At 48.7% G+C, this 15,628-nt stretch overlaps 1 protein-coding gene across 6 annotated transcripts in view; it reads right to left on the bottom strand.

Moving 5' to 3' along the window:
* Nucleotides 1–795: 795 nt before the first annotated feature.
* Nucleotides 796–15,628, bottom strand: part of lingo4b (leucine rich repeat and Ig domain containing 4b) — a 15,233-nt gene continuing 400 nt past the window's right edge. Inside the window, exons 1-4 of one of the 6 annotated variants that reach the window (XM_060064613.1) lie at nt 5,680–5,925; nt 4,946–5,001; nt 4,393–4,525; nt 796–3,959 (exon numbers count right to left, since the gene is read on the bottom strand). In XM_060064613.1, coding sequence (XP_059920596.1) covers nt 2,133–3,947 — 1,815 coding nt within the window. In that variant the 5' untranslated portion in view covers nt 3,948–3,959; nt 4,393–4,525; nt 4,946–5,001; nt 5,680–5,925 and the 3' untranslated portion in view covers nt 796–2,132. Of the gene's footprint in view, nt 3,960–4,392; nt 4,526–4,890; nt 5,002–5,679; nt 5,926–7,565; nt 7,874–15,369 lie in introns of those variants that run through there. The other 5 variants (XM_060064612.1, XM_060064609.1, XM_060064611.1 and 2 more) reach the window with 5 other exon arrangements.

Raw genomic sequence — 15,628 nt, forward strand, 5'->3', positions numbered from 1 at the left:
AACTGGAAGAGAAAATGAGAGGGGTGGATTCTCTACCCAATGTACAGAGTTGAATCTGTCCTGGGCACCAGTTATAGCAAGAAAACCCAAATGTTAACCCAGTATCCAAATGTCAAAGCTCAGTCCTAATTTTAACTCCCAGTCATTTCTTATACCAAACAGAAAACAGTACAATCATATTTGTGTATTTCTTTTTTTACTTGCATGTTGTTTCCCCATTGCCGCTGTGTGTGTGCACAACCTAAGCAGCAGGTGTGTTTAGTGTTGGCTCTCAGTCAAGCTTCAAGGCTATCAAAGGTGTTTTTGTATAGATGTCATCCTATTTGATGTTATATGTATTTTGTGTTCAACTTCATGTTTCCTAAAGCCTGGAGCAGAGACCAGATCTCTTACTGGACCACACAGAGTGGTCATCTCCTCCCCCCTATAGTGACCGGCTCCACGGGAATCTCAGGCATTTAAAACATATGCCTTGGGGAATTCAAACTTTAACCTCCCTCTGTGAAACGAGGCCTTCCTGCTCCTTCATCTCTCTCCCGTGTTCCCTCTCTGGCGTTCCTCTTGCCCTCTGCTCCCCTTATGACTGGCTCCCTTCCTCCCTACCGCCTCCCCTGACCCCTCCCATCTTCCCTCCTCCCCTTCCTTCCCCTGCTCTGTCAAGGTCCAGGAGGACATGGCTCAGGAGTGAGGAGGAGGAAGGAGTTGTTCAAGAAGCTTCAAACAGAGCCCTTGAAGGATCGGAGCCCATGATAGAATCGTTTGCTCATTTGGTATCGTAACAAAAACGTGAGGCAGTTGAAATACAAGCATTTAATATTTTGAAATAAAAAAAAACAATCAAGCAATAACTTAAAAATTGAAGAAAATTGCAAAAGAAAAAAAATATTTGTACAGTGTTAATTGCGTGATCTTTCTTTCCTTTTTTCCACTGGCAATACAAAGTGTTGATGTGCCGGTCCGTTTCCACACCTTTTCTTTAGTCCAGAGTAGAGTGTGACGTTGGTGAGGATTAGTAATCCTCAGAGCTCGACAAATGGAGAGAATAAAACCCCTTGTACAAAAACGCCCTTGACCTGTATGCCACATACAAGATAGAAATGATTACACGATGACAATGTTGCCCAGGCACATTTGTTTTTGTTAGTGCTGCATTTGATGTGATATTCGCAAATCTGTCAGTAAAAAAAATCATAAAAGTAAGGGCCTGTAAACATAAAAACAGCATGTAATTCTTCTAATGTCCTAAAATCCTTAAAAAAAAGTTTAAAGTTGTCTTGTTAAAAAACGGCATTAATTATGAAATGCGTAACCTATGAAATTATATTCAATGATTTCTTATATACAATGAGATATACCTTATACTTTGCAGTATGCCATCAATTACCCACTCAAAGGATCAGTGTACCATATACATATTACCGATATGCATATGCCAAATTGACATTCAAATAACCAAGCCAAGTAGACAGCTATCCAAATGTACTGTAAATGGCTGGCAACTCTACGGTCTCAATTCCTCATATCATTATCAATCAATGTCTTGTTATCTTGTGAGAGAGTGCCTGAGTGCTGACTGGACACCGTCTGAAGTGATCGAGCACGACTAGGCAGAAAGAGTTTGACCCTCAGGTCAATGGGCGTAGTACTTCCTCGGCCTGCATTGGCAGCTCAGACCACTCGTCAAAGAAAGCAGATGAATCAACACTAGATTTATATATGATTATGCAGGTTGATTATTTTACACTAAGTTAAACATTAATTGCCATGCAACACATGTGATGCTCCCAAACTCTATGAAGACAGCATTGCTTCTCTTATTAAATCCTACATGCGACAGTTAAGGGGATACTTCATTATTTTCCGTAAGTAAAGATCAATATAAGCACAGCAAACATGAGACAGACCTGCTCCCACATATTCACCGGTAATTACATTTCTAGTGAAGTGATCTTCATTCAGCCACAAGTGTGCACCGCAATTAAACACAAATTCCTTTTAATTTGCCTCTTGATGGGGGCCGCAGCCTTCTCGATGTGGAGCTCAATGGCCTCAACTGTCCCTCCGGAGCACCTGTAATTCCCGGAGACGCTCCTCTCATTAAACGCCCTCTGATCCCCTCTTCCTCCTCCGCCTCAGATCAGCTTCATGGTGAACCTGCCTGCATCGGCGCCGTCGCCCCCTCCCCCCATGGAGGAGCGGGGAACAAAGTCGATGGTGGCAGTGTGCTTGATCTGCCCTTTGCTCTGGCTCCAGAAGAACATGAACACGAAGCAGATGGCCACCGAGCTCAGGAAGGACAGGAACCCCATGGTGGTGGCGATGACCAGCGTCTTGGCGTCGAACGGGTACGGCTTGGCAATCTGAGCGGAGGAGTTGGTGGCGGCGGCCTGGGAGTACGGTGCCTCCTCTGAGTAGAAGGTCAGGGTGCGGTTGCGGGAGAAGCCTTTCACCTGCAGGTTGACGCTCAGGGTTTCGTTCCCGGCCGCGTTCCCCGCCACGCATCGGTACGCGCCGCTGTCCTGCACTTGGGCGAAGCGGACCTCCAGAGACCCGTTGGACAGGACCCTGAGCCGCCCCGTGGAGCTGAGCACAGCCTTGCTGGGGGAGATCCAGGTGATGGCCGGGGCCGGGTCCCCGTCGGCTCTGCAGGAGAAGAGCACCGTGGTGCCTTCCTCCACTCGGGACTCCTGGGGCCTTCGGTCGGCTATCCGGGCAGGCCGGCAGGTGAACATCCTGGGCAGCTCCTTCTCCGAAAAGTCCCTGAACTCTCGCTGCCGGACCGCCTCAGGGGACACACAGGTGGGCTGTCGTCCGTCAAAGTTCAGTCTCAACCGCCGGCGCACCACCCACAGCAGCCGGCAGTCACAGGCCAGGGGGTTGGCGTCCAGCCTCAGCACCTGAAGGTTACCCACCGAGTGGAAGGCACTCTCCTCCAAGGTGCTGAGCTGATTGGATGTCACGTTGAGCATGCGGAAGTAGGCCAGTCCCCTGAAGGCCCCAGGCTCTATTCGTAGGAGACTCCCCCCCGCTAGATGCAGCTCCTGGAGCCTCAACAGGTCCCCTAGAAGGTTGCCCTGGATGGCGGTGATGGGGTTGTAGGACAGGTCCAGGAAGCGCAGGTAGACCAGGTGTCGGAGTGCGGCATAAGGGACGGCGCTGAGGTTGCAGTTGCTGATGACCAGCGAGGTGAGGTTGAGGCCGATCAGGCTGTTGCTGGCCAGGGTGTCCAGTGCCGGCCAGTGGGAGATCTGCAGGCTGCGGAGGCGGTGGAGCCGGCGGAAAGCGTTGTTGGTCAGCATGGAGATGGAGAGCCGCAGCATGCGTAGATGTGTCAGGCTCTGGAGCTGGGACAGCGCCTCGGTGGGGATGGAGGTCATGTTGCTACGGTCCACATTGAGCTCCTGCAGGTTCTGCAGGCCCACGAAGGCCCTCTGGGAGATGAACACCAGGTCGTTCTCCCCCGCCTCCAGGAACTGCAGATTCACAGTTTCTCTGAAGGTGTAGTCCAGGAAGACCAGGATCTCGTTCTCGCTGAGGTCCAGAAAGCGCAGGTTCGAAAGGCCTGAGAACACTCCAACAGGGATGATCTTGAGCCGGTTGTTCTTGACGTGGAGAGTCCTGAGGTTGTGCAGCCCCTGGAAGGCCTCCACCTCAATCATGGAGATGACGTTATCGTTGAGGTTCAGCTCTTGGAGCTGTTGGAGACCAAAGAACTGGCGGCGTCCCAGCGTCTTAATCTTATTGCTGGATAGATCCAGCCGCCTGGCGTCACTCGAACACCCCTCTGGCGCCGATGTCAGATATCTCCCAGAACAGTTGACTTCGCTGGGGTCCGGGCGACAGACGCACCGCGCCGGACAGCCCCGAGCGAACACGGCGACCCCCCCGGACTGGAGCAGCAGAATGAGGCTCCACGCCCCCCATCGGACGACCAGCTCCACAAACATCTTGCTTCCTTCCTGAGGAGGAGTGACATGAGTCCTTATTATTTGTGTATCACATTACGCATTACAAATTTAAAACATGCTCTTGTTCTGCCTCTGCCATCGCTTTCTTTCCAAAGATATTCAAAGCGTCATAGTTGAAATAATAATAAAAACCAATCTGCTTCATTAATCAAAGTACATTTTCTTCATTCATAATGTCACGTAATGTCCGACATTTTGAATATCATTGAACAATATCCATTTGGAGTGGAGTAATTCAAGGATGAGTGTTATGCACTTCAGCACTGAAACTAAAATGAATAACAATTGAAAAAACGATGCAAATCATGGCTGCATAAAAAGGTGACCTACAGTTTATGCATTTAAATAAGCGCTTAACGGAAATATGTATATTTACAGGAAAATATGTGCATTTAATGTCTATTCACCAATGCTATAAACCTACCCTTGTAATGCGTGGTGCAGATTTTCATAACCACAGTCAGTCAAGTTAAAACCAGGGTTGAGTTGAGGACATCGGAGAGATGCGGTTCCGTTTTCAGCATTGTCTTACAACAGGGCCTGTAGGCAAGAGAAAGCTGAAGAGAGACACACATAGAGAGGGGGAGATTGATAGATATTATGAGAGACAGAGACAGAAAGACAGTGAGAGAGAGACACACAGACAGGGAAAGAGAGACATCAATTAAAGACAAACGAACAGGGAACAAGATGTCTTTTGGATTGCCACTTAAGTGTGCAACCTTTTAAATAAACACTTGTTTCCAAGCAGTGTTATGGCGTGGATGCCTTGGAGGACACAGCTGGAGGTGGAAATCTGAAGTATGAGTCAGTAAGCAGAGTTCCCAGCTGATACTTGACTTCGTCCCTGTGTACTGAGGACAACAAAATCCCTGCTGAACGTACTACCAAAGAAAACCTTCCACGGCTGTTCGGCGGCTACCTGCACGCAACCCACATAGCAACATGCCTCGCAGCGAGCCGGGTTCAACTCCCACCGGTGGTCCTACTGCTGCATGTCACCGCCTCCCGCCTGTCTCTCTTCACTGCCTCCCTGTCCATGGAGGCATACACAGCGCATACAAATATTAATAGAAGAAATTGGTAGTGAGAATAATAGGTCAGTTCAGTGAAGCGATAGTGGGTGTGCTCCGGTTTCAATGTACAGTGTCCTCGAAATGGTGACTTTGTGAGGCAGCGGCAGATAAGCCCAAAGCGGGAGAACTGAGGACTGCTGATTGTTTCCTTTCATGGCAAAGCATCTGATACTGAATATAATCCTACAGGGAGGGTGTTGAGATGATCCACGCTTGTGTTTTTTGTTTGGTAAAAAAATTAAAATAAAAATCAGCTTTGAGTGCTGCAAACAAGTGGAAGATAAGGTCCTGTTTATTTTCCATAGTTTGGATGGTTTTAAAGAATGTTTTATTTTCTGATATCAGAAGCAATTTGTAACTGAATTGAATGAGAAAATATAAATACATATAGATAATAGTTTTTTCTGAAGTGAATGTTTGAAATATTGATTATTTTAAACTAAACTAACCCTACCATGGCCATATAATAAATTATCTATATCTTCTTACAGACACATTCTAAGAATGCATGGACATGTTTGTCATGCATGAAAAGCAAGAGAGCACAAATAGACTAAAATACAAAATACATCTGATTTGTATTTGATTTGCACAAACAATCATGAAGATAAATAAATGTAGAATAAAATAAATACCCATTAAAAGCCTTCCATGATTGCCTTCTTCTGATATAAGTCACAAAGTTAGCAGTTGTCCAGATCGGATGTTGCTCTGCTTGCTTGCTGAACTTTGTGGCAGTTGAAGTCTCTTTTTGCTGACCATTATGCTCATTGACACACACACTCAGAAAGACTTGCACACAAACACTGACTCCCACCACGACCCCCTTCCCTCCTTCCAAACACACACATACACCCACAACCACACACACGCACACACACACACACAAACACACACAGTATTTTGGATGGCAACAGGGACATAACAGACCAGTGTTGCTCTGATCAGCGTAGGAACTTTGATGACATTCTCACACCCCCCCTCCCCCCCAGCCTCTATCGGTCTATCAGTATGTTTCTGCTGTTGGATGGGGGATTCAGTCATTACGTGTGCTAATCCCATACTCTGCACACTTTTTTCCACCGTCCACCACCAACAACACCCTCTCGCACGCCATTCCGCAAATGCAGGATCGAGAGACAGGGTCGGGCAGGTGTGTTTGTGATCTATGACGTTCACATGTCACAATCCAGTCCGGAGCTGCCAGGGGCCCAGGGCCAACCCCGACATCCCACCCCACCCCCCCCCCCCCCCCCCCCTCCGACCTGTAGCTCTCTGGCCTTGGCAAGTCCTAAAGCTGGATGGCAGCCAGGGGTCGCAACCCTAGAGCCTGACGAGAAGAGCTGACCCCCGACCTGAGATGCATGCTGCGATGTGCGATCCCTTCTTCCTGGCACTGTGCTTGGGGAGGCTAAGGGGCCGGGTGTGCCCTCAATGTCAGAAGAGGAGTTCTGAGTTGTTTGCTCATGCTTTAAAACTCTGCTCTACGGGCAGAGAGTATAGGTGTCGTGTTGTTTTTTGTCGTGTTTCTGTGTTTGGATGATTTACTGGATTTTCTGTTTCCGAAGACAATAAGCCTCAGATGCTGCTGCACAATAACTCACCTCGGAAGAATCCTCCCAGGCGCACTTCAGCTAACATCTTCCCCTGTTCGCCCACGCTCAACGCATGGGCTGTTTATATGAAACCTTGTCTTTATTACATATCTCCTTCTTAGACGCAGCTCACTGAAGCCGTCACGTATAGCTATAAATATTCATCACTGTAGCACAACCCAGGAGGGCCGCGGGAAAACAAACAATCCACATGATGCCGCGGTACCCGCTGTCTGCTGCGAGCCTTTGGGAAAAGTCTCTCTCTAACAAACGCCCTGAAAAATCATCTGCTGGTCCAGATCCAAGCCGCGTCCTTCTCTTACCTAACACCGGTCTCACGTTGCCAAACGCAAACAGCATTATTGGAGCGGGTTGGACGGACCCTTGGCTCAGACAATCTCTCATTGGCAGGGCGTCGCATTGTGTGGTGTGTTCAGCGCTAAAGCTACTACTGCCTCAGTCTTTCATATTCACAGCCTTTGTTCATCTGCCAAGCACAAATCCAACCAAACAAATCATACAGTGTACTACAATACCACATCAAATAGAACTTAAACAGAATTTTAACTTTGAGAGTTCGCAAAGCTTTACATTTTGATATAAAATACATGTATGTCCTCAAAAAGCACTGCTTCTCAAAAAATTATTCTTCTCAAAATAAGTTCTTCCCATTCACCAATAGGTTCTAAATAAATCTGGAAAACTGCTTCGGTCTCTTATTATCCTCAATTGAACCGTAACAGAGGAAATGCCATTTCAGATAAGACATTCAGCAGAACGTTTAGATTCTGTGGCATTTATTGCTGTTGTATTATCTTTGAGATGGAAGTCGCCCCAAGCTTGCCAAAAGTTTTAAACCAAACCTTATCTGACATTTAGCAGCAAGCAGTGCAACGGAAAATGAATAACAGACGGTTTACACTTACAGACAACCAAGACCTCAGGCCAAAAAGAAAATATAAAAATCCATGAGCAATTCAATAGGTGTGGGATGTTTTACACAGCAAACACACACGTGGAACATGGCAGACACACGTTGTAGCTGAACTCTGTGTAGCCTAGGGAGTCTTTATTATTTTCTGTTGTTGACAGCTCTAGTGGAAAGCGTTCTGCTTCACGTCCCATCTGACAGAGAGCTCAGAGTCCAGCTGTACTTTTGGACACTTGACTGAGTGCTATTCCTAGCCTGAATCCCCAATTAGGGCAACTGGAACAACAGTGAGGATCAAAGAATGTGGTTGGTATGTGTGTGTGTGTGTGTGTCTGTGTGTGTGTGCGTGTGTGTGTGTGTGTGTGTGTGTGTGTGTGTGTGTGTGTGTGCGTGTGCGTGCGTGCGTGCGTGCGTGCGTGCGTGCGTGCGTGCGTGCGTGCGTGCGTGCGTGCGTGCGTGCGTGCGTGTGTGCGTGTGTACCACGCATGCACCTACACTCCATTCCGTCAACAACAGTGCACACAAGCACCTGCTGTAGCCTGGCGTAGCTTAGCATAGCTCAGCGTAGCGAGACACAGCACTCTAACTGCCCGTATGAAAAGCTTATTGTTCTGTCTGATGTCTGTCTCCCAGCCTCGCCACACCCCCATCCCCCTGTGGCTGAGATAAGGAAAGGCCGCTAACACCTCTCTCTGCAGCACCTGACCTATGGATGCAAACACTGCATAGGCACTGGTGGGGGTGGTGGGGTTGGTGGAGGGGCTGGTGGTGGTTGTGGTGGTGGATGGGGCGTGGTGGTGGCTGTGTTGGGAGTAGGGGTTCTGATTGGATATCTAAATTTGGCAAGTGTGTGTGTGTTGTTCTGGCTGGAAGCTGGCAGTCGGTGTCAGACGTGATTATAGTCAATTGTTGAGCCTTCGAGACGGAGTGTGACTGACTGTGTTTCTGCCAGTTTAAAGAATTGGTGTCGTGCGGTTGTTTGGGTTGGTTTGTTTTCTTTGCGAGAGAAGGGATGGTTATTTCCTCACATTTAAGGTGCTGGATGGGCAAATTGCCCTTGTTGAAAAAGGCTGCCTGGATGTGTTTCCCGTCATTAGTAGTCATTATTTATGTCTGTGTGTGTGTCTGTGTGTGTGTGCGCGTATGTGTGTGTCTGTGTGTGTGTGTCTGTGTGTGTGTGTGTGTGTGTGTGTGTGTGTGTGTGTGTGTGTGTGTGTGTGTGTGTGTGTGTGTGTGTGTGTGTGTGTGAAAGCCTGTGTGATGGAGTGGTAGAAACCATGTGATGAAGAGAGACAGACAGATAGACAGACAGTAAGATTGACACACAGGCAGACTATAGTCTGGAAGGCGCACACTGAGACAAACAATCAGATTCAATTGGGGCCTTGGTGTCAGAATCAGAGGGTTTTCATTTCCCTCAAGTGTTACGTGCAGAGACAGAAATGGGTCGCAGTCACAGGTCCCCATCAGAAAACTCTCTGCTGCACCCCAAGACTCACATCAAGCGTACTCCCCAACCTGCTGCACACACACACACACTGGGAGGAGGTGCTGGGAGGAGGCGCTGGGAGGAGGCGCTGGGAGGAGGCGCTGGGAGGAGGCGCTGGGAGGAGGCGCTGGGAGGAGGTGCTGGGAGGAGGCAAGGCGTGAGGTGGAGGAGGCACGGAGCGAGGAGGAGGCGGAGTGGGGAGGGGGTGCTGGGAGGAGGCGCTGAGCTCGAGGAGGAGGAGGAGCGGTACAGGAGAAGGAACGCGGCGGGGAGGAGGTGCGGCGTGGGGAGGAAGCACACCGAGGGAGGCGCGGGGCGAGGAGGGGGAGCGGCGTGGGGAGGAGGCGCGGTGCAAACAGTGGACTGCATTAATAATAGCCCTCATAAATGAGCGAAGGGAATTAGTCTCGTTGCCGTGCCGATGCGACGTGACAAATTAGGTCGTCTCATCTCGCGGCTGCTGATAGGAGGGCGGAGGCTGGCTCCACCCAGGTGCCCAGGCGGAGATTGATGAGGGTCAAACTTTCCCACCGGCAGCTGATTGATGCTGGGACAGGCAGAGGGTCCCTGGGCTTGGGTGGGCCGCTCCTCGTGTCTGTAGCGTACATGGAGACAGCCCGGGTCTCTGTAAGATGTCACAGCGCTCCATGCAGACACCACATACCTCTCTTTGACTGGATCGCTCCGAAACTAGGACGCCATCAGACTATTTAGGAGACACTTCTACTGGTGAGTCGGACTTCTGAAGTACGTCTGAGCAGCAGGGCGTGTCTTGCCCTCAGGTGGACTGCTTAGAGTGGGTGTTGAACCCGGAAGCTTTTGGCTGTGTGTCCAACACCCTGACCACTACACTACCCTGACTCTCTGGATAGTAGGATTGCTGTGTATCTTTTTTCTTGTTGAAATACAGCAATACGAACATCAGATTCAAGCCACAAAATAAACAGGAAAAGCTTGAGTTTTTCATCACTGTGTTTCAACTGATCAAAGTTGAAACGCACAAGTCAACTACTTGTTTTTGTCACAGGGAACAAAATCGGTTGAGATTGGGTGTAGTAGTTCCCCTGTTTAATCCCCCCCCCTCCCCCCTCACACCAGCTGACACACTTACCGGCTGGCCTGGTAATCTGCTAAATAGTGCTCTGTGGTAACACCTCGCTTGGACAAAGACAGAGGGAAACAGGAGACAATAACACACACACAGTCACACACACAGTCACAAATGATGGTGACATATAGAGGTCTGTGGTAGATTGAACAAAATGGACACCAAGTGCGCTTTGAACTGTAACACTAGGGACGTTTACTTTTCAAATCAAAGTTGTTTTGACGATTGGGAATGACCTCATTCAATTCAGAAGAATCAGTTAATTTAATTAACGAGAGGTTCTGAGGTTGTTATACTGTGGCAGAGAGTTTAAACAGTCCAATGGTTTTACCCATAAAGCTAACACTACAATTATTATGATTGTTACGAAATTGCACAAAATATTTGAGTTCTAGCCAATAATAATGCATTAATATTAAAAAATAATGACACTTAAACCAAAGATACATAGGACATAGCTTTTGGCAACTGGTCTTTCCTTGGCCTGCATAAGCTGACCGCTGTACAAGCAATCAACACAACACACAACCAATTAATTTACTAATTACCCCCCTCACTTCTTATACTAAATATTATACTACTATTACTACTATCAACTCTACTACTACACTACTGTGGCTGCTCCTCTACGACTAATATGACTACTAGGCTGACTTCTACGGCTAATAGTATCACTAATACTATTTATACTAATACTTCCATTATGATGAAATATAATCTCTGCTGAAAAGAAAGATCTCAATTGGAATACTACTATTTCTCAAAAAAAGCACCGAGCGTGACTGACAGAAAAGGGTCATTTGGGGCAACCGCATACGATGATCATGTTCAGGAGTTGTAACCAAGGCTACCGTCTAATATCTTGTGTCTGAGAGAGAGTCAACCTGGGACTTGTCCACCTGTTTTGTATGCTTTCTGCCTCAGCAGTATGCCTCTATGACCTTGTTACACAAGTTCTATGAATATGCTGGATTTCATGTTTTTTCCACTGTGCCAACAATTTGCCAACATAATTTGTTTCATAACTGTGGAACAATCCAATTATAGCTCAGGCTGACCCGGATTCATTTAATTTTTCTTCTTAAAATGTTTTGTTTAGAAGTGAGGACCTGCAAGCTTCAGCAAAAAAATAAGTATTCTTATCATGCCATGCATCGCTTCGACAAGGAAAAAAGCCACCAGCAGATCACACATCTAACCCACGTCATCAGAGCGGTAATGTGCATAAACAATGAGCATAACGAGGGATGGTATCATGAGAATTATATTCCAACAACATAGGCCAACGGCTGCCCGAAGCACTCCACCCCCCTCCCCCCCCCCCCCACGCACAAACACACACACCCTAACCACCACCACCCCCACCCCTCCGTCAGCACTCACTCACTCATTCATGCCTTGGTTCTCGTGCGTGTGTGAGACTGAGATGCCTCTGTGTGATGTACAAAAGAGCCTCGCTGGTCTGTGTCGGGTTGAGCTGAGCAGGGCTGTGAGTCACTCTGCTGTAGTACCGGTATTATAGTAGAAGTGCCAGGACTGGATGTCTGAAGGGTCGATGTTATGAACAAAAGTGCTCCAGAAGGGGAATAGCAAATGATGTCATAGGTCGAAAAGCAACGTAGTACAGCACAATGGTGCAGCCACGTACAAAAGTGAACTGATGAACTTGCAAAATAATGGTTTCGGTAAATGGGATTATATAATATCACGTCTGTGTGTGTGTCTTTGGACATGCTTAGTGTGTGTGTGTGTGTGTGTGTGTGTGTGTGTGTATGTGTGTGCGTGTGTGTGCACATGTGTATGTGTGTATATGTGTGTTTGTATGGGTGTATGTGTGTATGCTCATGTGTGTGTGCGCATGTGTTTGCATGTGTGTGTCTGTCTGTGTTTGTTTGTGTGTTTATGTGTGAAGAATTGGTGTACTTCTGTAAATGTGTGTGTGTGTGTGTGTGTGTGTATCTGTGTGTGTTTGTGTGTTTGTATTGTGGCAACCCGGCTTGGTGAGTGACCCACCTCCTTCCAATAAGCACACCAACTGGAGCTTACTTAAAGCCAAAATTGCACTTTTATTCATTCATAAATTATATATCTAACAAAGCAAACCAAAAAAACTCAGCTTTGGAGGAATCGACAGTCTTTTTCCTCCGGGTGGAATCCCATCACCCACGAGACTGGTCTCTCCGCACACGCGAACCAGGAGAGCCCTGAATGAGTGTGGAAGCATGCTTTTTAAAGCATGCTTCCACACCTGCTCCTCAGGTGCTCCGCATTTCAATGATTGGCACCGATGTTCTTACTGGCGCCATCTGTCGGAAATCTGTGGTACACCGCCTCCACAACTTGCCCCCTTGGCCTCCAGGGGCGCTGTGCCAGAGACGGGTTGCCACACTCCTCCACCCTTTGATGAAGGCCCGGGGCACCTCTGACTGACCAGCAACCCGCGTCGAGGCTGGATAGGGTGTTGGCGTTGGTCCGCCCCGGCCAGTGTCCCCCCTGGAACCTGTAGGACCGCTTGCCGGAGCGGTAGTCCTGCCCGAAGCGTAGCTGCTCCTGCTGCCGGTGCGGCTTGACCCGCTCCCGCTGGATCCCGTACCGCTCACGCCGGCGCTCAAACCGGATGCGCTGCCGCTCACGCTCCAGGAACTGCAGCGCCATGCAGTCGGCGTCCAGACGCCGCTTCTCCACCTCCAGCCAGTTCCTCTTGCGGATCAGGTGCTCCCGTTCCTCCCTCTCTTTGAACTGACGGATGCGATCCCGCCTCTCCACCTCTCGGACGCGTCGCCTCGGCTGGGCTGCCGGTCCAGGTGGCGCTGTTCCCCGTCTGTCCGGACGAGTCTCAATCGGCTGGGGCTGGGGACCGACGTTGAAGCTCAGCTGTTGGGCGACCTGCCGGTTCTCTTCCAGCTCCTTCATCAAACCCAACAGCCGGGCCTTCAGTGCCTCCCTCTCCCGGGACCAGTCCATGCTTTCGGCCTCGTGTCCGGCGGCAGTCTCCTCCAGGGCAATCTTGTGCCCCACCTTCATCTTCTCCTGCATAGTCTTGCTGGCCACCAGCTCCTCACCTTTCTCCTGGTCATCCTGGAACCTTTGTTCCTTCAGCCGCTGGATGATATGCTCCTTCTCAGCGAGGGATTCCACCAACCTGGTGAGGGCACTGTCTTTGTTGGAGGTGTCCGCCTGCAGCGACATGATCCTCCCTTTCAGGCTGCCCATCTGCTTCTCCTTGTCCCGAAGCTGTCCCTGCAGGTTCTCCATCCCGTTCTGTAGGTCATTGACCCTCCGCTCCTTAACCTCCAGCATGTCCTTGAGGTCCTGGATCTCCCTGATCAGGGTGCACTTCTCCTCGGGCCTTTCCTGGATCTGCTTGTTGAACGTGGGCCCCTGCTCGAGCCGTTGGACTGCCTCTCGGAGGAGGAGGAGTTCAGTTTCTCTCTGGGTGGCAGCTGCAGCTCTGTTGGGGCTCTGCATCGGGGTTCGTTCATCCATTGAAGAGGAAAAATGGTAACTTGGTCGAGCTGCCTCCATTGGAAGTCGGCGTTTACTTAAAAGATGGTCCGTAGATTGGTCGAGCTGCCTGCATGCTCCACCATATGTGGCAACCCGGCTTGGTGAGTGACCCACCTCCTTCCAATAAGCACACCAACTGGAGCTTACTTAAAGCCAAAATGGCACTTTTATTCATTCATAAATTATATATCTAACTTTTTCCTCCGGGTGGAATCCCATCACCCACGAGACTGGTCTCTCCGCACACGCGAACCAGGAGAGCCCTGAATGAGTGTGGAAGCATGCTTTTTAAAGCATGCTTCCCACCTGCTCCTCAGGTGCTCCGCATTTCAATGATTGGCACCGATGTTCTTACTGGCGCCATCTGTCGGAAATCTGCGGTACACCGCCTCCACAACCTGCCCCCTTGGCCTCCAGGGGCGCTGTGCCAGAGACGGGTTGCCACAGTATGAAGAGTCAGTGTTCTTCTATAAATGTTTATATATGTGTGTGTGTGTGTTTGACTGCGTCTGTGTGTCTGTGAGAAATGTGTGCATACACTTGTGTGTGGTGAATTACATGTGCCTGCTTGTGCGTGTGCATGTGCACATCCTTCATGCACATTGTGTTACACGGAGACGTTACTGTGCGACCACAGTTGCAAGAAGGTCAGTGCCGCAGTATAATTCTCTATCATCACACAATATCATTTCTTCTAATGGGAGTGTGACTCTGCCAGGAGCCTGCCTCACCCCTCTGGAACATTCTCAATAATTACTTGGTCCATCCTCCCAGTCTGCACACTCACCCCCGTGACAACAAGCAACACTCTGTGTTTAAATCAGCGCAATTACCTTCCTTCCTCTGGACCGGATTCATCTAGATCAGACACGATCTACCATGACGGAGCAGGTAAAACGGTTATCAAACAAGGGAGGGGGGACGCAAATAGCCCCCTCCATTGCATCAACGAGTGTCCCCTGATTAAATGGCCCGTTTGGCTGAGTCCCATGCCTCAGATCCTGGGCAATCTCTCGAGGTGGATCTTTGTTCCAAGGCAGCCACACGCTTCTCAACCGCAATATGCGTCCTCGTTATAGGAAAGGCGAGACGGGAGAGAGATGGCTTCAACTTGCTTACGGTCACTCACCCCCCAACCTTGATGAGGTCAAATAAAACGGGCTGTAATTGTAGCTTTTGACTTTGATCGATTTGTTATTTGCATTTCTTTACTTTTTTACTGTTTATCTACGAAATAATGAAAGTGGGAAGAGTTAAACGGGATAATGAGGAAGTTATAAAAGGGCATGGCACGTCATGGGGTCACCATAATCCGGATGAGGCGCAGTTTGAAAATATAGTCCTACACTTTCAATTGTTGTGACCGATCAAACATTTAGGCTAATGAAACCGACAGATATGATGGTCACGTAAATAGTAGTACATCAGTAAAACATCCGAGGTCATTGCATGAGACGGTAGTGGAGGATGAGAACAAACCGTTTCCCTGTAAACGGCTTACATTGACATTTGTGAAGATTTTCGACATTATATTTCTGTATGTGTGCCGTATTTTTGCGCTTTGCACGTATACAGTAATTCAGCAATAAACTGTTGCCTATAACACATTTGCGCGTATAGCCTGCAGCAAATGTTAAAACAAAACGTTCGCTGTTCGACCTGCTTTCATAAGATTAATTCAACAACTTATCCTACCAGCTGAAGGTTTCACTGAGGTTCCATCTTCTCCATGTTCTTCATCCATGGCAAACACCACACGTTTATATTCCTTGCGCTGCTTTCAAACAATTTGGGTTTCGGCGGAGTTGAAACCAAACTATTTCACTTAACGTGCGCTCCTCTTGTTTGCTGCATTTGATGGACCTATGGGAGTTTAACAAGTCTATCGCTACTAGTCGAATAATTGAGGTCGACTTCTTGATTCTCCTCTGACGCTTTTAAAAGCCCGCCTTCC

The sequence above is a fragment of the Gadus macrocephalus genome, chromosome 11 (assembly GCF_031168955.1).
Source record: "Gadus macrocephalus chromosome 11, ASM3116895v1".
In the NCBI taxonomy this organism is placed as follows: domain Eukaryota; kingdom Metazoa; phylum Chordata; class Actinopteri; order Gadiformes; family Gadidae; genus Gadus; species Gadus macrocephalus.